This window comes from Dipodomys merriami, unplaced genomic scaffold (genome assembly GCF_024711535.1).
Source record: "Dipodomys merriami isolate MVZ:Mamm:240054 unplaced genomic scaffold, mDipMer1.0.p SCAF_11, whole genome shotgun sequence".
NCBI lineage: Eukaryota > Metazoa > Chordata > Mammalia > Rodentia > Heteromyidae > Dipodomys > Dipodomys merriami.
Window position 1 is genome coordinate 28,686,191 of NW_027202382.1, and position 24,369 is coordinate 28,710,559.

At 39.1% G+C, this 24,369-nt stretch overlaps 1 protein-coding gene across 1 annotated transcript in view; it reads left to right on the forward strand.

Annotated features, from left to right (window-relative positions):
* Nucleotides 1-23,371, forward strand: part of Kiaa1958 (KIAA1958 ortholog) — a 135,970-nt gene extending 112,599 nt beyond the window's left edge. The window contains exons 3-4 of the mRNA XM_070011782.1: nucleotides 6,797-6,969; nucleotides 12,524-23,371. Of these exons, the coding sequence (XP_069867883.1) occupies nucleotides 6,797-6,969; nucleotides 12,524-13,330 (980 nt within the window). The 3' untranslated portion in view covers nucleotides 13,331-23,371. The remainder of the gene's footprint in view (nucleotides 1-6,796; nucleotides 6,970-12,523) is intronic.
* Nucleotides 23,372-24,369: the final 998 nt, after the last annotated feature.

Genomic DNA, 24,369 nt, shown 5'->3' on the forward strand with positions numbered 1-24,369 from the left:
GTTGTTGCTTTTCCAGTGTATTGGTTCAAACCAATGAAGAGCCTGTCCTTTCCCCAACAGTTTGAATTAGTCTTGATTATATACTCAATTTGCATATTTACATAACCAAGCTCTCTGATGTAGCACTGATTGGCCTGTTTCTTTACCAGTAATCTGTAGTTTAAACTATTAGTCTTAGGATACATTTTCGTATCTTTTAGGAGAAAAATCTTAATTATTAGTTTTATAATCATCTTTTTAATACATAGACTCCTTTAAACTTTGAACCTGCCTGATAAGTAACAACAAAAGGGAGTAAACTAAAATTATATTGAATTTAGAACTTCTTGAATATCTCTAGGTACATGGTATTATAATTCTTATTGGGAAAAAATATAATTTTAATGGTTTTGAGGCAAGTTTTCTTACTGAATTGTACTGGATAATGAACAGTCATTGAAAGTATAGCTTTGTTAATGTTCATAAAGCAAACATATTGCTATATTACCACCTAAGGTAAGACAGAATTATCTGAACCCCAGAAGCTTTCCCCATGTGCTTTCCCTGTTGTTATATCTCTAAGACAACCACTACACTAACCTTTATACTCAAGTAATTTTGTAGTTTTAAATTGCTTGTGTAATTCATTTTTATGAACCTAGCTTGCCTTTTTACTTCTTGATGCCTTGTTTTTGTTGTTGTTGCTTGGTCATAGGGCTTGAACTCAGAGCCTGGGTGCTGTCCCTGTGCTTTTTTGGGCAAGGCACCACTTTGAGCCACAGCTCCACTTCAGGTTTTCAGTTGGTTAATTGGAGAGGAGTCTCACAGAATCTGGGCACTGGTTGTTCATGCCTGTAATCCTAGCTACTCAAGAGGATGGGATCTAAGGATCATAGTTCGAAGACAGACTGAGCAAGAAAAAAATCTGTGACTCATCTCTAATTAGCCACCAGAAAACTGGAAATGACACTGTGGCTCACAGTGGTAGAGCACTAGCACAAAAGCTCAGGAAGAGAGCCCAGGCCCTGAGTTCAAGTCCTCAAACAACCAAAAAAAAAAAAAAAGTCGACTTTCCCGCCACAGCTGGCTTCAAACCATGATCCTCAGGTCTCAATCTCTGAGTAGATAGGATTACAGGCATGAGCCACCAACACCCAGCTCTTGAGTTTTTAGTTTTGTTTTTTAATAGAAATACATGCTTTTTTTTTTTTTTTTTTTGTCAGTCGTGGGGCTTGAACTCGGCCTGGGTGCTGTCCCTCAGCTCTTCAGCTCAAGGCTAGTGCTCTACCACGTGAGCCACAATACCACTTCTGTGTTTCTGAGTGGTTTATTAGACATAAGAGTCTCACAGACTTTTCCTGCACGAGTTGGCTTTGAACTGTGATCCTCAGATCTCAGCATCCTAAGTAGCTAGGATTACAGGCATGAGCAACCAGTGCCTGGCTCATGCTTTGCATTTTAATGAAACTGAATTTATCAATGTTTTATTTATGTAGTAGTGATTTTAATGCCATTTAAAAATATTTGTGATCTCTTCTAATCCTTTTAAGTTTTATTTTGCCAGTCAAATTTAGTTCACAGGTCATTTACATTTTTGTTATTGTTTATAAGGTAGGGATTCAGTTTTCTCTTACTGTTGTAATGATTTTTGTAATTGTATTTCATTCTTGTAGTGTGTGTATATATGTGTGTGTGTACCAGACCTGGGGTTTGAACTCAGGGCTTGGCACTGTCCCTGAGCTTTTGTGCTCAAGGCTAGTCCTCTGCCACTTTGAGCCATAGCTGCACTTCTGGTTTTCTGGTGGTTAATTGGAGACAAGAGTCTCAACAGCCTTTCCTGCTGGGTGTGGCTTTGAACCACAATTCTCAGATCTCAGCCTCCTAAGTAACCTAAGTTAAAGGCATGAGCCAACAGCATCCCACTAGTTCTTGTAATTTTATGAGAAAGTTATGTTATCACTTTTTTTAACTAGCAGAGTCTTATAGATTTGACATTATTTTTCTTAAATGCTAAAAAAATTTACTGATGAAATCCATTTGCATCTTTTGGTTTTTTGATGGGCTTTTTAATTGTACTGTTTCTTTTATTTATAAAGAACTATTCAAATTTTATATTTTTATTTGTTAAAGCTTTGAACTTTCTAGATATTTGTACATTTCATCCAAATTTTCAGATTTATTGGCATCAAGATATTCATAATATCTTATGCGATGTCTTAAGCTATCTGTACGATCTGTAGTGATAATCCTCCTTTCATTTTTTTTTTTTTTTTTTTTTTTTTTTGTCGGTCGTGGGGCTTGAACTCTGGGCCTGGGCGCTGTCCCTCAGCTCTTCAGCTCAAGGCGAGTGCTCTACCACTTGAGCTACAGCGCCACTTCCGGTTTCTGGTGGTTTATTGGAGATGGGAGTCTCATGGTCTTTCTTGCCCGGGCTGGCTTTGAACCGTGATCCTCAGATCTCAGCCTCCTGAGTAGCTAGGATTACAGGCGTGAGCCACCAGTGCCCGGCTCCTCCTTTCATTTTTATATATTTCCCTTTTTTTTTTTTTTTGCCAGTCCTGGGGCTTGAAGTCAGGGCCTGGACACTATCCCTGAGATTCTTTGTGCTCAAGGCTAATGCTCTACCACTTAAGCCACAGCGCCACTTCTGGCTTTTTCTGAGTAGTTTATTGCAGATAGGAATCTCAGACTTTTCTGCCTGGGATGGCTTTGAACCGAGAACCTCAGGTCTTTGCATCCTGAGTAGCTAGGATTACAGGCATGAGCCACCAGTGCCCGGCTACTTTTCTTTTTTAATCTTTACAGTTTTCTTTTTTTTTTTTTTTTGGTCCGGTTGTGGGGCCTGAACTCTGGGCATGGGCACTGTCCCTCAGCTTTTCAGCTCAAGGCTACCACTCTACCACTTGAGCCACAGCGCCACTTCCAGCTTTTTTTTTTCTTTTTGCTTATGTGGTGCTGGGGAATCGAACCCAGGGCCTCATGCATGCAAGGCAAGCGCTCTACCACTGAACCACCTTCCCAGCCCTCTTTACAGTTTTCAAATTTCATCTTTTTAAAATTTCACATAGCATTACTTTTCTAAAAATTTATATATGTCTTTCCTGTTCACTGACTTTTGTTATTATTTCCTTTCTCCTACTTTCTGAGTATACTTATGTTTGTTGTTTTTTTTTGTCGTAATCTTGGTGATATTCAACCATACTTCTCAAATCTATTTAATGCTATTATCTTTTGTTTAGAGATACAATTAACAGCATCTTAGATCATTGATATGTTTGTTGTCATTCAGTTTGAAATGTAATCCCATAGATTTTCCCCCTTTCTTCAGAAGTAAATTATTCATTATATGTAAATATATACTTTTGCTTATGTATTTATATTTTATATGCATATTTAAGTTTTCCAATATCTTTTTTTCCTATTTCTTCCTTTACACTGATGTCTGCTCTTTTTTAAAAGATGAATTCTGCTCTTGTATCATTCTAATAATGTTTGTGATTTTTTGTTTATTTCCTGAATGAACTAATAGTGGTAGGGAGATGTGTATAAGGAATATAGTATAAGGCTTGTGACTTTCATGCCTTTGATTTTCCCTAACTTCCAGGTCATATTAATTTGTGTGCTCACCCTTTAAAATTGAGGTCTAGATTATTATTGTTGGTAGCTGTTGGGAATTTCATTAAATATTATTAGAAGTTCTTATTTGAGACATTTGGGCTGAGCCTACTTCTGCAGGTAATAGTTGACCACAGTACTGTTCAGGTGAGCTTCACCCAGCCTTCATCAGTCACTGAAGAAGTGTCCATAAAGAGGTTTGATTTCAAGGCACTCACTGGATGCAAGCTGGGATATGGAGAACTCAGTTGTAGATAGAAGGAAAAAAAGTGTTATGTGAGATACATGTGCATTCAGGGTATTCTTTGTTGCTTTTCTTTTGTCCTGGGGGTCCATTTGAGTTACCTGGGGCAATACTCACTTTGCTCTGTGACCTTAGACTTAGCTTCTGCAGCAGATTCTCCTCACGTCACACAACTGTGTGCTACCATCTGTGCTAGTGGAAAATGTTGTAAGGTCATATCAGGCAGTCCTTAGACTACACCATATCGTGTGGTCCATTCCCACTCCCAGCTCTTCCTATCTTGGAAGCACTCTCAAGTTTTTCCTTAATAGTCCCCCTTTTTCCTTTAGTCAGTGTATTTCTCCAGCAATATAATCTCCTAAAAGTTTCCTCAACAGCATATCTTGGCAATTTCTACTGCCAAGATTTTTTCAAGCCGTGTGTTAATACGTAAATGTAATTTAATATGAATTCTAACCATGAAAGAACAATATAGTTGTTTTCACACAATTCCTTTCTCTTTGTGTATGCACATAAGCATTCTTTATACAACTATCGATTTGGATTTTGGTTTCCATTTTTCATGTACAGTCCCTGTATCTGATAAAAATGAAGCAAGTGAAAGTATTTAACACTGTGTAGTTGTTTAGTGTTACAATTAAACTTAATCATCTTATGTGAAACTGTAGTAGTTGTTAGAATGAGTCAGACTTAGTTGTCCAAAGTGAAGGTTAATTTGAGAAAGTTTGGAGAACAAGATATTTTCTTTTTTCTTTTTTTTCTTTTTTTTTTTTTTGCGGTCCGGTCGTGGGGCCTGAACTCTGGGCCTGGGCGCTGTCCTCAGCTCTTCAGCTCAAGGCTAGTGCTCTACCACTTGAGCCACAGCGCCACTTCCAGCTTTTTTCTTTTTGCTTATGTGGTGCTGAGGAATCGAACCCAGGGCCTCAGGCATGCAAGGCAAGCACTCTACCACTGAGCCACCTTCCCAGCCCAGAACAAGATATTTTCTTAAGCATAAATAGATAATAATATCTAACTTGTATCAACTGGGAATTTTACCCTATAGTACCTGATCCCTACGTTGTAGTATCCAGAGCAGAGTCAACCCCAGTCCAAGTCCTGACTTTGCCTTTTCCAAACACTACGGCTTCAGTAGCCCAGGGATTTGCACCAAGGGGACCTCACTAAATACTGCCTGAGTCAATGTATGAAGTTACTTAAATGTATAAGGTTGTTTCCTTGTCTATAAAATAGGCATAATAAGACTAGCACTAGTGGCTCATACATGTAATCCTATAAGGTCAGTAGTTCAAGACTAGCCTGGGCAGGAAAGTTGGTGAAACTCTTTATCTCCAAATTAACCACCAGAAAACTGGAAGTGGGACTGTGGCTCAAAGTGGTAGAATACTAGCCTTGCGCAAAAAAGCTCAAGGACAGCACCCAGGCCCTGAACTGAAGCCCTATGACTGACAAAAATAAAAATGAAAGACAAAATTATGTGTTCCACTATAGATTATAATTAATTTATGTAAAGCTTCTTGGCACATACCAGGCATTCAATTAGTGATTGGTATGATAATAAGTTTTATATAAAATTCTTTCATTAATATCAAGCAAGTTCTCCAAATAGTAGTTAACAAAGTTAATGGATGAGGAGGGTAAGAGAAATATGTCTGCATAACCCAGATGCTTCAGAGAATGATTCCCCCATTATTTACTCCACTAGTAATAGGAACTCTGGGTAAATTAAAGCATATGTGTGTATGTGCGTTCCAAAGTGTGAACCCAGAATCAGGATGTATTTCAAGGGCATTGTCCTCTGGACATACAAACCAATTAAAGAGAGATATCTGACACAGTCCTCAGGAAGATTAAGGAAATTGTGAAGCATACTCTAAAGGGGAGACTGTAGAGGTTGAATTAGTAAGCAGAAAGATTAGAGATAACTGAATCTGGAACTAAACAAACAAACAAAAAAGACAGTATGCTGTCTAGCACAAGGACAAAGCAAACATTATTCAGGATGTGAGTAGGAGCCCTATATGCAGAGACTACTGGATTCGTTCATAGGAGACTGGTGATTTGGTATAGAGAAACTCCTCAGAGGGAGCACAAATGGACAGGTAAAGTGAAAGTAACTTGCAGGTCATCATGAAATGACATGTAGTATTTATTTTGCTATTTCTCAGAAGCCTAGTCAGTTTCTGTTTGAGTATGTATTCCAGAGATTATCAGAATATTAAAGTATAGGCTGGCAGTGTTTTCATGTTGAGGTGGTCTACATTTATTTTTTTCTTTTCTATCAAACATGAAAGATTGGGGTAAAATTAGGTTTGGATTCAACAGATCACAGAGCACAAAGAAATACCAAAGTGTAAGCACTGGCTATGAATGGTTTGGTTTTTGGTAGTTTAGAATATGCTCCCTTTCCCTGTCACTTGACTGTCCATTTTGATTGGAAACTGGTTGATAAGTCATACAGAGCAAATTATCTGTCTTTATTAATTTCTGAAAAGAATTAAGCAAACGTGCTAACACCATTAGCCTCAAGGCTGATGATGGCGGCACACCAGTCATTTTGAGACTGTCTATTACAGATGACAACTCTTCTCTGTACTAAGGTCATTTTTTCCTTCTCTTTCTCTTTCCTCCATCTGTACTTCCCCCTCTTATCCTTCATCTTCCATTTAATTGTGTTGTTCCCTCTCGTGAAAACTTAAAATATAACTTTTTCCAGCATTAACTTTCCTCCTATTATTGAAATGCTTGTGTTAGTATATGTGGTAAAATAATTGGGATTAAGTGAAAGATTACTGCATCCGTTCCCTTTTTTTCTGCTTTATTATATATAGAGAGAATTCATATATATTTGATAGAAAATATCTTTTAGTAGGCTTTGTGATTTAACATGATCCCAAGCTGTAATTCTCCAAAAGAGGGAATGGAAAATCATTTTAATGCTTTTGTTTTTGTTTCTAGCTTATTCTACTAAGCTCAACAAATTTCCTGTATTTAATATTAACGATGAATTGAATGATCTGTGTACCAGTGCAGTAAGCCCAAACACCACCAAAGCCACACGGTATGCCTTGAATGTGTGGCGATATTGGTGCATGACCAACGGGCTCAAAGATCACACAGACATCACCAAGGTAAGGGATCCTGGGTTTATTTCTTCTTTCTGCCAACTTCACTGACCTTTCTGGTGCCTGACACTATGCTAAGCATTGTAGGAAACAGAACAGTTGCTTTCTGACTGGGGAAACTGAAAGAACAATTGTAATGCAAAGAAAAATGTCTACAGTACAAAAGCAGACTTTAGAAAGTTTATAGACCAGAATTATTTATAGACCAGAAATATTCAGAGAGTTACATTTCATTTTGATGATAATAGAGAGAGATTTAATCTTTAAGCCATATTTTGATGGAGAGGTAGGATTTCAGTAGAATTAGATGAGGACAGCAGACTTTAAGACTGTATGATATGGGGAAGAGTAAAATTTCAAGGAAAAGAACTACTTACAACTGAGAGTGTGTATAAGGAGATTATAAACCAAATTTTTATAATTTTTCACTGCTAAAGTAAGAGTCTTAGAAACGGGAAATCACTGAAGTTTCCTGTTTTTGCTTGAAGCATCTTAATGTTAGGCAAAAGAGAGGAACCATTAAAGTTTGTTTGCTTTTTTTTTTTTTGAGCAGGAAGGATAAAAATGAAAGTGATATTTCAGGGAAAAAAGTGAATGAACAAAAAGTTATTTAATATCTTTGGTCTTCATTTTCTACCTTTGAAAAGTGAGCTCACCGGGCGCCAGTGGCTCATACCTGTAATCCTAGCTACTCAGGAGGCTGAGATCTGAGGATCACGGTTCAAAGCCAGCCTGGGCAGGAAAGACCGTGAGACTCCTATCTCCAATAAACCACTAGAAAACCGGAAGTGGCACTGTAGTTCAAGTGGTAGAGTGCTTGCCTTGAGCTGAAGAGCTGAGGGACAGCACCCAGGCCCAGAGTTCAAACCCCATGACTGACCAAAAAAAAAAAAAATGTGAGCTCTTAAGATCTCTCTAGTGGCTGGGAAGGTGGCTCAGTGGTAGAGCACTTGCTTTGCATGCATGAAGCCCTGAGTTCGATTCCTCAGTACCACATAAGCAGAAAAAGCCGGAAGTTGCTCTATGGCTCAAGTGATAGGGTGCTAGCCCTGAGCTGAAGAGCTGAGGGACAGTGTCTAGGCCCAGAGTTAAAGCCCCATGACCGACAAAAATTTTTTAAAAACTGAAAAAAAAAAAAGATATCTTCTAACTTGAAATACTTGAGATTTGTAAATGGTAGGAAAAAAAATCTTGAAACATTGTAGAGATAGAACTAAAGGATAATGTGTTTTGATTTGCACATACTGAGTATAAGCAGAGTCAGAATTCAGTTTCCTGAATAGTTACAATTATAGGTGTGAACCACCAGCACCCAGCACCATTTTCTATTTATTAAAAAAAAAAAAAAGCTGGAATTTTGATAGGGGTTTTTAATCTGTAGATAATGTGGGCCATTATTACCATTTTAGCAATAGTAAGTCTTTCAGTCCATGAACAAAAATTGTGTTTTTGTTTTCTGTTTGAAGCAGTAAGGTAAAAAGTAATGTTTTCCTAAAGCTGAGGAGTTGTCTCAAGAGGTAAGGTGCCTACCTAGCAAGTACAAGATCCTGAATTCAAACCTCAGTACCACAGATACACACACACACACACACACACACACAGAGACACACACACACACACAGACAGACACACACACACACACACACACACACACACACACACACACACAATACCTGCTTCAGAGTTAAGCATGGAGAGACATTTCTGTAATCCCAGCACTGAGATGATAGAGGCAGGAGGACTCGGAGTTCAAGGCCAAGTTGGACTGCTTAGAAAAACCCTATCTAGCTGGGCACTAGTGGCTCACACCTAAAATTCTGAGAATTGTGGTTCAAAGCCAGCCCAGGCAGGAAAGGCCGTGAAAGTTTTATCTCCAATAAACCACCGGAAAACCAGAAGTGGCGCTGTGGTTCAAGTGGTAGAGCACTAGCCTTGAGCTGAATTGCTGAGGAATAGCACCCAGTCCCAGAGTTCAAGCCCATGGCTGACAAAAATAAATGAAAGCAAGAAAGCAGGAAAGCAAGAAAGACTCTGTTTATCTTAAAAAAAAAAAAAAAAAAAAAAGCCAAAACTGCTCAGCACCATTTATGTAGAAACTGTGGTGCTCCTACAAGCCATGTTGTTATTAGAGCAACCATCACGTCAAATATAGTGGATAACCTATTGGTAAATGGTTTGGGTAAAGCATGGGCCAATCAAAGTCTTCTTCAAGTTTTTTTTCCTACAAACAACAAAAAAAGAGTTGATCTCATACTAATGCCTGAAGATATAAACCTTAAGGAATGCTGTGTTTGCAGCTCTGTGGAGACAGCCAGTCTGTACACAGATGAGACTTAGCAGGAGTCCTGCTGGCCTAGAGTCTCCTATTTCTAATATCCCTTTGTACCCAGGCTTGTTCAAGTTTCTTGCAACCAAGAGTCCTAATTATATGAAGAGAGGTTACCCTGAGAAGTCAAGAGTTGCAGGTGATACTGTACATACCCAAGCCAGCTGAGTTTGAGTGTAATGGTTGTTGAAAGTTGTTTTAATTGCTTATTTTGATTCTTATATTTTGGGTACAACTACCCTAGGTTTTCTAGTAGCTTATCAACTGAGTATGTTCTTCTTCCCTAGAGAAACAGATTACCAGTATTTTGTCTTATTCCTTTATATGGGTAAACATATATACATATGTGTGCATGCATGGGTGTGACATGTAGTGGAGAGGTGGGGGGATTTCTTTCTTTTGGCTTACCTCCCTGCTGAAAACCTCCAGAACAGTATGGTGTAAGAACAGTGATACTCAATATGCTCACTGTGCCCCATAGATCCTAATATTTTCATTGTGGTTATCAATTTTGTAGTTCTTGCCTACAAAATACTTCTAACTTCTCTTTCTTGGAGCTATTCTGATCTTTTCATTGTTGCCACATTTGGCAATATGTGCATTTGCTTTAAAGAAAGGTAATGTAAGTTAAGTTATACATATGCTGTAAGTATTCCCTAGGATAATCCTAGGATTGCTTATTATATACTTTCTTTCCTCCTTTCTTCTCTTTCTGTCAGCCTTCCTAGAAGTTTGTCAACTTTATAGATCTTCTCAAAGATGGCATTTTCTTTATCTGACCCAATTTTTATTTTTCCCACTTCACTGATTTATATATCTGTTTCTGTTGGCTTACTCTACTATTTTTGAATTTGGTTTGTGTAGTTTGTTGGTTGAGAATAAAATTTGCTAACAAAGTCATTCTAGACTACATTATTGGAATGAATTAGCAGTATTTCATGCATTTTGATATATAATGTTTTAGTTTAGTTAATTTTTAATATGTTTTTATTGAAAAAATACTGTACAGAGGGGTGCAGTTACATGAGTACATGAGCAATATAATGAGTACATTTCCTATCAAGCATTGTTACCTCCTCCTTTGTTTTTCCCCTACCATCCCTTCCCTCCTACCTCCACAACTACACTCCCCTGACTCCTGCCTAAATTGTAAAGTTCAGTTTTCAACATAGTGTCTTATACATTTCATCGTTACAATGGATCAACCTGTATCCCTATTTAAGCATTTTGTTTTAGCTTAGTTCACTTTAAATCAGCAATTTGCTTTTATTTTCTCTAACCTGAGGGCTATAGGAAAAGTAAATGTTAACTGTACAGTTTCTACACTGACCATTTTTATAGTGACTTTCTTTTTTAAAAAATGTTTATTATTATTATAAAGATAATGTACAGAGAGGTTACAGTACAACTACATAAGGCAGGTAAAGAATACATTTTTTAAAAAATTTTGTCGGTCATGGGACTTGAACTCTGGGCCTGGGTTCTGTCTCTCAGCTCTACCACTTGAGCCACAGCGCCACTTCTGGCTTTTACTGTTACATGGTGCTGAGGAATTGAACCCAGGGTCTCATTGCATGCAAGGCAAACACTCTACCACTGAGCCACCTTCCCAGCCCAAGAATACATTTCTTTTTAGACAATGTCAACTCTTTCTTGTACTCTCCCTATTGTGACTTTCTTCCTTTCTTTTTTCTTTTTGTCAGTAGTGAGGCTTGAACTCAGAGCCTGAACACTGTCCCTGAGCTCTTTTGACAAGTCTATTGCTCTACCACTTTGAGCCATAGCTCCACTTCTGGTTTTTTAGTTAATTGGAGTTTAGAGCCTCACAGGAACTTTTCTGCCCTGCCTGGCCTTGAACCACAAGTCTCAGATCCCAGCCTCCTGAGTAGCTAGGATTACAGACATGAACTGCCAGTGCTCACCTTTTGTGACTCTTTTCAGCCTGACCTAACTGAGCAAAACCTACTTTGCTATTTTTTAAGTACATCCTGAACACAAAGCAAAGCTTCCTTCTCTACCTATTATACTCATGTATAGAGCTCTGTCTTTTTAACACATATTATTATTGAACCCCTATGGGTTATTAAGCTGATGATAATTTTAGGACCTACTTGGAAGTTCAAGTGAAAATTCCAGGATCATTAATTAGATGCAAGGTGGCCCAATCAGTTATCTTCTACTACAGCCCAGGCTTAATAATAGCAGGACCAGAAAGTGTGTACAGATTGCAAAGGAAATTAATGATGGGGTGATTCAGAGTTTAAGTTTATGGTTTAGGAATCCTTTAGTGAAAGAACTGAATTTTATTAAGGGAGAAGGAAACAATTGATTTGCAAGCAAAGAGGAGAAAGAACCTTTCAGAGAGAAATAGTGAAAATTACAAAAAGCTAATAAAACTGAGCTCTAGTGGCTCAGGCCTATAATCCTAGCTACTCAGGAGGCTGAGATCTGAGGATTGTGGTTCAAAGCCACCAGTTAAGAAAGCCAGAAGTGGAGCTGTGGCTCAAGTGGTAAAGCACTAGGTTTGATCAGAAAAGCTGAGAGGCAGCACTCAGGCCCTGAGTTCAAGCCCCAGGACCAGCACACACACACACACACACACACACACACACACACACACACACACAGCCAATAATAACAGTAATTTATGTGTATGTGTGTGTATATATATATATATATGTATGAATTTGCAAAAACATGCGTGTATATGTGTACAGTGGGTATGTGTCCACCAGTATTTACAAGTCCTTTATGCTCTTCAGCTCAAGGCAAGTGCTCTACCACTGGAGCCACAGCACCGCTTCCGGTTTTCTGGTGGTTTATTGGAGATAAGAGTTTCCTGGACTTTCCTGCCCAGGCTGGCTTTGAACCATGATCCTCAGATCTCAGCCTCCTGAGTAGCTAGGATTACAGGCTTGAGCCACCAGCACCCAGTCAGTAATACTTTTTAACATTATTTAAATCCTTTGGGAAGATATATCTATTCCTATGGCCTATTTCAGAGATGGAAACACTGAGGTTAAAAGACATTAGAGAGAACCAAGTGGAACCTAGATCTTCCAGCTTCACATTCACTATTCCTTCTGCTTTATGATGGTAAGGGCTCAATCTCCTAGAAGCCAAACATGTGCTATTGTAGTACAGTCTCTGGTGAGGAGTAGGAAGGAGGAGGAGGAGAGGTCTGGTTATTGGGGTATCCTCAAATGTATAACCTCAGTGTTTGTCTCATTTGAGATCCCTGCAGTGAAGTTGAATGAGCTGCTTGAGAACTTTTATGTCACCGTCAAGAAGAGTGATGGCTCTGACTTCCTGGCTACCTCGCTCCATGCCATTCGCCGAGGCCTGGACCGCATCCTAAAGAACGCAGGGGTGGGCTTCTCCATCACCAGCAGCACCTTCAGCTCATCTACCAAGAAGCTCAAGGAGAAGCTGTGGGTGCTGAGTAAGGCAGGGATGTCTGGTGCCCGCTCCCGCAATATTGTTTACTTTTCCCTTTCTGACGAGGAGGAGATGTGGCAGGCTGGATGTCTAGGAGATACCAGCCCCATCACTCTCCTGTCCACTGTAGTCAAGTACAACAGCCAGTACCTGAACATGCGGACACTGCAGGAGCATGCTGATCTCATGTACGGTGATATCGAGCTGCTCAAAGACCCACAAAACCAGCCCTACTTTGCTCGGACCGACAGTGTCAAGCGAGAGAGCCGGAGCACTTCTACCCGAGTGTGTCATGGGAAAATCTACCATGAGCATTCCAGGGGACACAAACAGTGCCCTTACTGCCTCCTCTACAAGTACATGTACATCCATCGACCACCCACCCAAATGGAGGCCAAGTCCCCTTTCTACCTTACTGCCAGGAAGGAGGCCACAGACATGGGCAGTGTGTGGTATGAGGAGCAGAGGATGGGACTGCGGTCCCTTCGGGGGATTGTCCCCAATTTAGCCAAGAAAGTCAAGCTGGACAACTGTGAGAACTTCACCTTCGTCTCCTTTACTCAGGTCTCCAGGAGGCTTGGCTCCCACAGCTGCTGCCAGTGAACCCTCTCTCCATGGATCCAGGCCATTGCCCTGTTCCCCTCCCAGCAAGAGCTCCTCCAGGCTGCCAAAGCCAGGCTCAGCAGCAAGGCAGAGTCCTCCGGGGTCAGAAGCTGACCCTGGCGTGCCCTTTCCATTCCCTGAAGCCTGCAATTGCTCTAACTCGGAGTTTGTTGTTTTTACTTTTTGGGGTTTTTTTTTTACATGAAAGGAGATGGATTTGAATAATTGGGATGTTTTATCCAGGTGTGCTTCACCTTTGTTAAATCACAGAACCTAGATTCTATGAGAATTTATTTCTATCACTATTATCTATAAGAGTGAGGGAATTCATTTTATCTAGTGCCTTTTTAGCACAGGTTTTCTGCAAAAAGAGAAAGGAAACGGTTTCAGTAGTCATCAAAAAAAAAAAAAAATCCCAGTAGCCCGTAGCATTAGAATGTTTTGAGGACTATACGCTTTGTTGAGTTAACTCACAATAAGGAACTGGAGAGAGGAGAGAGAGAGAGAGACAGACGTGTTAGAGGAAATTGCACTGGACACTCCTGTACATTTTCTTGGTGGATAGCACGGTCCTGCAGGGCAGGACCTTGAGCCTCAGCCAGAGAGGCAGGCTCCTCACTTTAGCAGGAAGATCATCTCTGCTGTGAGTGGAGAGAATTTTATAAAAGAAGAGGACGAATGTTTGTGAGAACAAGGTTCCCAGTTAACTAGATAGTTTGTACTATGAGAGGAATTCTTGTAGGGAAAGAAAAGGGCTTGGAAAAGCCACCTGTGATCCAAATGTGAAAACCTGAAGCAGAAGTGCCTACGTCTGTCTTAGTTCTCAGCACCACCTGACAGCACTTTTCATTTGAACGTGTTGGGAGTTTGTTTGTTCTTCCTGTCATACAGTTGTTTATTTGGCATACAGCACATAAAGGATAAATAATAATGTTCAGGCTTTCCTAGGAAAACCCCATAAAACACAATACAAAGGAAATAAATCCTCAAATGCATTTGATAAAGAGCTTTGAGATATTTTTATCCAAGTCTGACTGTTTCAGTCACCACAGATGTCATTATTTTAGGTTGGCACCAGTGCTTGGGACAGTATGATTCAGGCAACCTACCAAGTAAACAAACCTAGCATTAAGGATGTAAGTTGCAAAACCAAACCATCCTGACAGGTTGTTCGTGCAGTTTAAAATCATTTCACTCAGGTAAAACATCCTGACCACATGTTACTTAAATACTCACAGAATCTTCCAAAAACTCTTCAGTAGTTATTAGAAATACAACAATAAGTGAAAAAGGAGCCCTAAGATTGCTAATCAATAATAATTTCTAGTATCTTTTTCATATATTGGAGGAAAGACTGAACCTTTACGTTCCTGGGAATGCTTTCTAATCTCAAATTAAAATCCAATTTAAATTCATTTTGCAGGGGTTTAAAAAATAGTTGTACTTCTTTTTCAAAGCATTATTTAAGCACTTAATTCCTTCTAAATAATTTGCTGATCATTGAAATATGTGACACTTTGCCAGAGAAGACTCAACCAATGCTGCCTTAAGGTCTAATGTCGTTCACTTTCTAGTTACTACACATTTATAATTTTATTTACTAGTTGATCTTTTCTGAGTAGAGATTACTTTGGTAAACCTCCATCTGTATATAAAAGTAATAATAATCAGTGTTACAACTTAATATTGCATACTATTCTGTTGTGGGTTTTTTGTAGTGATTTTTAAGGATTTAAGAAAACTTGATATAAAATATTAAGTATTTTAGTTTGCTAAACATCCAAAGGATATTTTGTTTGTGGAAAGTAAATGGTCATTTTCTTGTCAGTCTACTCTTAGACTGAAATGTGATCTGTATTAACTATAAGCAGAGCCTGCAGCCTCATTAAATAAAGCCTCCACTTTTGTTTTAAACAGATTCAGGAGGAAACTGCCATTCGAAATCACTGGAATCAGATTTTAGTGTTTTTAAAAGTAGCAATAATTGATGCAGAAGTTGTAGTTTCAGTGTTCGTTGTGGCTTTTCATTAACTGTATAACCATCTCTGCATGGAATTTGTTACCTGTCACCTATTTGATGTATTTTACATCTCCAGAGTTCTGAAGTGAATGATGACACTAAAAACTCAGGAGAACAGATCTTCAGTAACACCTGATAGAGTAAAAAATGGTTTCTCGGCATCCTAAATACCACTCAGCACATGCCTCCTTGAGGAACTGGAGTGAAGAAGTAGGCTCCTCAAGAATTACATGTGCACTTATTGTATTAAGAACTTGTGCAAATATGTGTGTGTGAGTATAGACATACTTGTAAAATCAACATCTGATAAATCCTGTTAACATGGCACAACACTATCAGTGTATATGACTATGCCTATCTTCAGAGGCATTGTGTATTGTTTTGTTTTGAGACAGGATCTTGTAGGGTAGCCCATGCTGGCCTCAAACTCTCAGTCCTCCTGCCTCAGTGCCAGGATTACAGGTGTGTACCATCATACCTGCTTTCAGAGGCTCTTAAGAAGATCCAGAACACCTCATCCTAGCTGGGGCTCAGATGAGGCCGTGGTTCTAGCTTTCCTGTCAACTTTGTGCCATCCTCACTGGAGAGACCTGCTCTAGGCCTAAGCAAGAGAAACAAGAACTGAAAGGGAAGGAAGAGGGAAGGTAAGAGAATGTTTTTTCACTTACCTTTGTGTTTTGTGCTCCACATTTGGAATGAGTATCAAGGATTTGCAAGGTAGGCCTGGGGGGTTACTCAGCGGTAGATAGCTCCTAGCATATGCCAGGAAGCAAGATGAATTTGTTTGATCTTCAGCACAAAAAAGAAAGAAAGAAACACAAATTCACCTACTCATTAGAAATGGAGGTGCTATAGATGTTCAGAGAGGACCTATGGCATCTTTGGGGAGCTCACCCCTGCAGCACTTTCTGTAGCTGTTCTAGAAGGAGCTCTGGGTACCCCACAACCCAGCAGGCTTCCCATCAGAGAGTATAGTTAGACAGACTTGTCCAACTTGATGGGTGTGAACCAATTAAATATCAACAGTGAGGCTGTTACCAGGGACATCTTACCTGGATAGTACCTGTTAGCCTTTTTAGATATAACTTTTGCTAATAATTAATACCAATCTGCATTATACCACCTATTGCTTTCATTATGCAGATTCTCCCTCACCAAACTTAAACTTGAAAAGAAAACTAAATCCATTAATCTGGTCAAGTTAACACATTTATGCCATGGGTTAATTCTACCTCCAGTACAACTAAGCTCTATTACCTCACATCTAGGTAAAAATAAATGAAGGAATATCAGAAGCCTTGAAGAGGCCTTACAGAGGTTTTCCCACTGTTTAGTGTTTGGGGGAATAAAAAGGAATATTATGGAAGTATCTAACCAAAGCTATGGGAAAAACGTTTCCTTTATCATATGTCATTTGCCCAGCTTTCCTTGAATTGTATCCTGCATTCGTCTGTCCTGACAGATAAAATGTTTGAAGAAATTTGACATTGCGACTTTCATTTTTTTTCTAAGTTCAGTCTTATGAAAAGCATTAAGCTCTATCTGGCATGCTCGTGGAAATAGTTATTAAGAGAATCTGGACCCGGTAATGTTCCTATAGAAAGGAAAGCCTTGTGCTGTCAGATTAGTCAGAAGTTCCCAGATGCGGGATCACCCTTATGCAGCTCTCAAGGTTATATAGTTAAGAAGGGGCCGAGCCAGGATACAAAATTCCTAATTCTTCAAGGTCAGATACCGGGAAGACTTCCTAAGAAATCAGATTTACCTTGTTCTTATCTTGATGAGATTTATCAAATTTCACAACTTCTGAAATGATTTTGCTATCTCTAGACAGCAGAATGTTGATTTTTTTTCTCAGTTGAGGCTAACAGTGGCCACGTTGTCACTACTTATATAAAGAGAATGTTTAAATATTATCCTTATGAAACATTCAGCACTTTGTTGTTTTTCTGAGATATGGCTTGCTAAAAATGTTTTTTTTAGCTAGTAATGAATGAAAACAATGAAGACCTCAAAAAAGAGTTACCTCATTTTCTCTAGAGCTCCTGTGAGTCTCAGTTAAGGTCTATACATACTAAGAAGCTATTAATAGACAGCTCTAAATATAATAAATTAAGTTTCAAATTTGTGTATATCTTTCAATTATTTTGCTTTGGGTATAAGTGTTTTAAAGGACAGTTAAGAACATTGTTCAGGAAGAGTTGTTAGGTAAAAGAATTTTGTGTATTTTTCATATAAATGAGTCAATTAAGACATTTCCTGGGATGGATTGGTGGTGTCCTACAAATGTACCCCCTTTCTGAAAGAGGAGGCCCTCTGGAGGATGAAAATTAAACTACATTTATGGAAATTTCCTGCATCTGACCTCACAGGATTTTCTAAAACCATTCTGCAGGCAAAGTGTTCCCACTATTATGATGATTTTGAGCAATCCAGATGCCCTTGCATAGTTGTTGAGCAGAATCAGATTGTTACACTCAATTAAAGTGCTTTATTTATATAATACAGCTCATATGGAAATTCATGAAAATTTGAGGCAAAACCAAATACCAAAAGTTGCAGTGGGTAATATGTAGATGAATAGTTTTACTATTCATATTGATTAAATACATTTCCTCTCCTCTGCTGAGAGGAGCATGAGCTCCTAAATACCCTATGCTCAGTATAACTGGTTAATTAGAACTGATTTGCTGCCAGGCACTGGTGGCTCCTGCCTATGATCCTAGCCTCTCTGAAAGCTGAGATCTGAGGATTATGGTTCAAAGCCTGGCAGGGTAGGAAAGTCTGTGAGAATCTTATCTTCAATGGACCACCAGAAAACCACAAGTAGAGCTATGGCTCAAAGTGGTAGAGTCCTAGCCTTGAGCAGAAAAAGCTCAGGGACAGCACCTAAGCCCTAAGTTCAAGCCCACAACTGGCAAAAAAAAGGAAGAAAGAAAGAAAGAAAAAGAACTTACCTGCTTATTATTATATCTGCTGATTTGCTCAAATAGAAGCTCTTAGGCCTAACACTATAGTAAGAGCTTTCTCATAACTGCTTTGCATTCTTATTTAATGTTCCTAACAGTTCTTCAAAGTACATCTAAGTTATTTTTAATGAGAAACCAATGCTCAGATAGCTAAAGTCTTACAGAGGTAGTTAGAGATCTTAAATTTGAACTGGCAGGTTTGATTGCACATCCAGTACTTCATCTATTAGAACTTTAGGCCCATAGAGGTCCTTTTAATTTGTTAAAATTTAAATGGTCCTTTCTCGAGCCATATTCTCTTAGGCCTGGTATGTGTTTGTCCACCAAGTAACTTCTATTACTTGTTCTCTCCCTTAAAGAGCAGGTGCTAGCCAGGTGCTGGTGGCTCCTGCCTGTAATCCTAGCTACTCAAGATCTGAGGATCATGGTTCAAAGCCAGCCCTTGAAGGAAAGTCTGTGAGACTCATGTCTAATAAACCACTAGAAAACCGGAAGTGGTGCTGTGGCTCAAGTGATAGAGTGCTCGCCTTGAGCTGGAGAGCACAAGGACAGTGCCCAAGCCCAGAGTTCAGGCCCCACAACCAACAACAACAACAGAAAAAGAGCAGATGCTCCTGCCAGATTAATAAAAGATTGTATCTGTTTTGACATTAGACCCACCGCTCAAAATGTGAAGGTTGGGGGCTGGCAAGGTGACTCAGTAGTAGAGTGCTTGCCTTGCATGCAGGAGGCCTTGGGTTTGATTCCACAGCACCACATAAGCAGAAAAACCCGGAAGTGGTGCTGTGCCTCAAGTGGTAGAGTGCTATATAGTGCCTTGAGCTGAAGAGCTGAGGGACAGCGCCCAGACCCAAAGTTCAGGCCCTATGACTGACAAAAAAAATAAAAATGTGAAGGTGTTTCTCCTCTGTGTCACAGTTTCATGCTCAGGTCTTTTGCCGGTTAATTTTGGCATCAAAAGATTTTTATGTATAATCTTTAGACTAAAGCAGTCACCTAAGTATATTTTTATATACTTATTTGGTTCATTTTTTTTTATTCTTTCCTTTGTCAGGCATATTTATTTTCTTGCTCAAGATGTAAAACAGTAGATTATGGGTGACTAATCCAGAATCCTCATTTCACCCACAAGGAAATTAAAGCCCAGAGATTAATTAAAAGGCCCATTGAAGGTCAGTCAGGCAGTAAATAGTAGACTAGGGACTAGAAAACTAGTCCAAAACTGTCCTCCATGCCATAACTGGGAAGATTTGGATTTTGAAAATTAATGCACCTGGTAAGCGACACCTGGCTAGTAGAAGCCCCCATTGAATTTCTCCCACCTTCCCAGAAAGCACTCCTGAGGACCTAGAAGACCAAACCCCAATTCTTGTATCTAGGATCATTTACAAGACAGATGGAAGTGAACTGGAACAAAACTTTCCATGCCATAGCTCACTCCTTAGCTTCACAATTTTTTAATGCTATTTAGTATATATCTTCCTTCCCAACCACTTCTGTTTTACTCTGTCTGGCTCAGAGATCCCAAACCAGTGATGGCTGACTGGTGTCCTATCCAGATGCTGCAGTTGAAAGAATTTTCTAGATCTCAAGCTTCTCTTCCTTTCCTCCCACATGCATCTTCATTCATCCCAGGACTTTAAAACCTAAGGCTAAATAAAACATGAGCAGAAAGCAAAGTTGAGGTGGTACATAATGCATTCTGAGAGTTAAGCCCTCAGGTGACACAGAAGCAGTCTATGATTGGGTAGCAGTCATTGGTTCAGAGATGCAGAAAATCAGGCAACAGGATGGCAGAGGATGCTACCTCTATGTTAAATTTGGAAATGTGCTTGGGATTTGACTGAAAAAGGAATTTTATTTTTAAAAAAGTATCTGAGGAGAGAAAAAAACACACATTTAGGAATGAATATGGGGGGAGAGGCACCAAATAACAGGACTAAATCAAGGATAAACACTTCCAGAAAAATCTTGAAAGGGCTGTACCACAGGAGAAAAAGTTTTAGGATTCTCTTTGTCATAATTGAAAGAAGAGATTTTCTTCTGTGCAACAGTACTGTGTTATCTTGAGGAAAGGCAATAGAGTCAAATGGAAACAGAAACAGGGATTTCTAGAAAGCAGGAAAACAGAATAACAGACTAAAACTCATACTGGAAGCAGAAAAGCACAATATTGATCTTTAAAGATATTAACTCAGTTATGTGAAGGACAAGCTTGAGATTGTTCTCTTTTTAAAATAAACCATTTAAAATGGGAAAGAGAACAAATATGAAAACAGAACAGCAGGTGACATTACTGACATTTACTTTTCTAATGCTAAGACTGTACTGAGAAAACCATTGTCAGATATAAAAATAAAGTCTTTCCTGGATAAAATTAAAAGATTAAAAAGACTCCCTGTATTCCTCCTCTTCCTCCTCCTCCTCCACCACTACCATGCCAAAAACGTTAAAGAGATCAACAGCTAAGCACTTCTGGCAAGAACGATAAACTACTGTTGATAGAGAATGACAGAAATGATACAGCCTTCAATCCTTCTGTACTGTATTCAGAAAATAAGTTGCTTAAGAGAAAATAAAAGAATGGCTTCAGACCTGTTCTCTGAAAACCCAAATACCAGGAAACAGTAGGGAATTTTGAGGGGAAGAGTTTTGTTGGGATTATATATGGAATTATGTATGGGCAAGTATCCAGGAAATACATATACTAGCTATGTACTATTCCTATAATAAATTGTACTGCAAATTCAAAGCCCGATTTAAGTCAAGTAAAACTAGATTAAATATACTTTCAAGGGACTGTGAAGTGTTAAATCCCACTAAAAAAAGATTTGATACTGTTAAGTAGACAGTATGGCTAGAACCCTGATTTGAAAGTACCCATATGTATAAGCTAAATAAATACAAGATATATCTGAAGATTACTGTACGATATAATCTCATGCTTCTTTACTTTTATTAAAAAATACATAATCATTATAAGTACAAAATTCAGATCTGACTCTTAAAAATAAAATATTTCTTTAGTGACTATTCATCATAAATGCCAAATTCAACTTTTAAAAATGAAATATAAATGCTTTCAATTTTCCCTTTTGCCAGTTGTAATTCTGTACTTGCTTCCAGGTGAGCCACAGCTGGGGGTCCCGCATTTCTTCTTGGGTCTGATTTCCTAGGTGAGAGCTTGTTGACTGCATGCCATGTGCTATTCCACTCTCCTCAAAGTCATAACCACTGGTATAAGGTTTGACAATTACAGAATCCATGTTTTACAAATCACTTGGGAAGAATGTCACTTGTTTTTGGGTGCAAATACGAAGAAAGTTGTTTAACCTATTGGGGTGGGCAGCGGGGGGGAGCTGGAGAGACAATGAGGTGCTTTCCTTAACTAGAACCTGAAGTTTTATGGAGTTCTGTGTAAATTCAAATCCAAGGGCTGGGTATGTAGCTCAGCAGTTCAGCACTTGCCTAGCCTGCACAGGGCTCTGTGGGTGTTGGCTACCCAATCACACACACACACACACACGCGCGCGCACACACACACACGCGCGCGCACACACACACACACACACACACACACACACACACCAAGTCAGATATCTCTGTGGGTGTTGGCTACCCAATACCCCCCCCCACACACACACACCAAGTCAGATATTAAGGGAATAAAAGCAGTAAAACAAATCACTTCTGGAATCCAGTGTCATTGTGAGTACTAAAACTGGGTTCTTTTGTGTTGTAATTTGCTGGCACTGGAGAAGCCTAAAAACACAGAAACATAAAAAGGCCTCATGGGTCAGCTCCTTCCCAGTATAAAAGTTTAATTGGTGCTGTCATTTTAGACTTCTCAATTAAATCTTCAACAGCACCAGCATGTTTGCTTTAAAGTTAGCAATAGAAGAGCTTATGGATTGTTTTTGTTTGCTTAGGTTTTCATTCTGACACACAGTAAAGCCTCTTGGCAAAAAGATGGAGAGGGTTTGGATGGTTTTATTGTACTATTTTCCACTTTTGCTCCCATCCCCAGGTGAAGGCCTTGCCTGGCACACATGGTAGTGCGTAGGGGAGCAAGTGAGAGGGAAAGCAGTTGTCATGTTTCCTGTCACAGTGTCAGTGTTGGAAAACTGTTTTTGTTTGTCTAGTCCAGCCCTTTGTAGAGAGTTAGTAGAATGTTAATAATTTGCAAGGGTCTGTGTTTAAAAAGTTGTTGCTTGGTTTGTTTTATGTATATGTAGCTTGACTGTTTAGACCCAATTTTTTTGAACAAAATAAAAATAATAATGTATATTCAGTCTGTTTTCTTAAAATAGCATGGTTATTTGAACTTAATCTGCAGTTTCTATGTCTTCTGAATGTGCTTAAGTTAGCACCACATATCTGGAAGTAATGTTTTCTTCGTATTTTGTAATGGGAGGATTAAAAAGCAGGTGCTTCTGAGCTAATGTGAAATTGTTGCTCCGACTGACTTCCTCCAGTTTGCTGGCAGGTCTGCATCTCTGGAGACTGAATCCCCATCTGAAAAGTTCTCAGGGTGATTGTAACTGACCATTGTGTGCATGCTTTCCTTAGTGATTTTCTCCTCTTTTATTTTTACTACTTTTGGAGATACTTAACCCTCAATGCTTTTAAAGTAGAAATGAATTACTTAATATATACAGCAGCTAAAATAATTTATAAGAAGCAAGTTTCTTAAAAATATTTCCAAGTGTCTAACATAGCAATGGTGAAAAGGTGCAGTTTTGTTAAGAACCATTGATCCTGTTGGGTGTACTTATAACACCTGTAATCCTAGCACTCATCAGCTGAGGCAGGAAAATCAAGAGGTCAAAAGCAGTTGGGGCTACTTTGTTAGATTCTATCTCAAAATAATAAATACTGAACTTAAGGAAAATCGACTGTTTTCTCATTGTTCTACTATAGCAGTAATTGTGTTTGTGTGTGTATGTGTGTGCGCACATGCACACGCATGCACACCAGTACTGGGACATGAACATAGTGCCTTGCATTCTCACTTGGCTTTTTTTGCACAAGGCTGGTGCTCTGCCACTTGAACCAAACCCCCGTTTCCTGCTTTTTGCTGGTTAATTGGAGAGAATAGTCTCAGGGTTTTCTCTGCCCAGGCTGAGTTAGAACTGAGATCTGAGCCTCCTGAGTACCTAGGATTACAGGTCTTAGCTACCAGCATCTGGCTTTTTAGCAGTGATTGTTAAACATACTTACAAAAAAAAAAAGACGTTGTCTTAAGGATGAAGCCTGCTCTTGCTGATGCTTTGCTGCAACTGCCATTTGGATAGTTATTCTTTCTTTTGGGAAAAAGAAGAAAACGAGAATATTATCTGATTGACTAAACCAAAAAAAAAAAGGGGGGAGTTGGTTTAAAAAGTTGAAATTTGGCTGGTGCCAGTGGCTCATGTCTATAATCTTAGCCACTCAGGAGGCTGAGCTCTGAGGATCATGGTTCAAAGCCAGCCCTGGCAAGAAAGTTCATGAGATTCTTCTCTCCAATAAACCACTCAGAAAACCAGAAGTGGCACTGTGGCTCAAGTGGTAGAGCACTAGCCTTGAGCTGAAGAGCTAAGGGACAGCGCCCTGGCCCAGAGTTCAAGCCCTATGACTGACAAAAAAAAAGAAATGAAATTTGATATTTGATGAAAGGTCTGGACATTTCCCAGGAAAATGCCAATGTTCTTGCAACATTTTACACATAAAAATCTAGTTTTGAAAGAGTCTTGCACTATATATATATTTATATATATATATATATACACACATATATAGGTGTATGTGTATGTGTGGTATATATATATATATATATATATATATATATTATATATGTGTGTGTGTGTGTGTATGTATATGTATGCATATATTTTTTTTTCAGTTGTGGGGCTTGAACTCAGGGCCTGGGCTCTGTCCCTCAGCTCTTCAGCTCAAAATTCTCACTCAAGGCTAGTGCTCTGCTACTTTGAGCCACAGCACCACTTCTGGTTTTCTGGTAGTTAATTGGATATGAATCTTATGGACTTTTCTGCTGAGGCTGGCTTCAAACC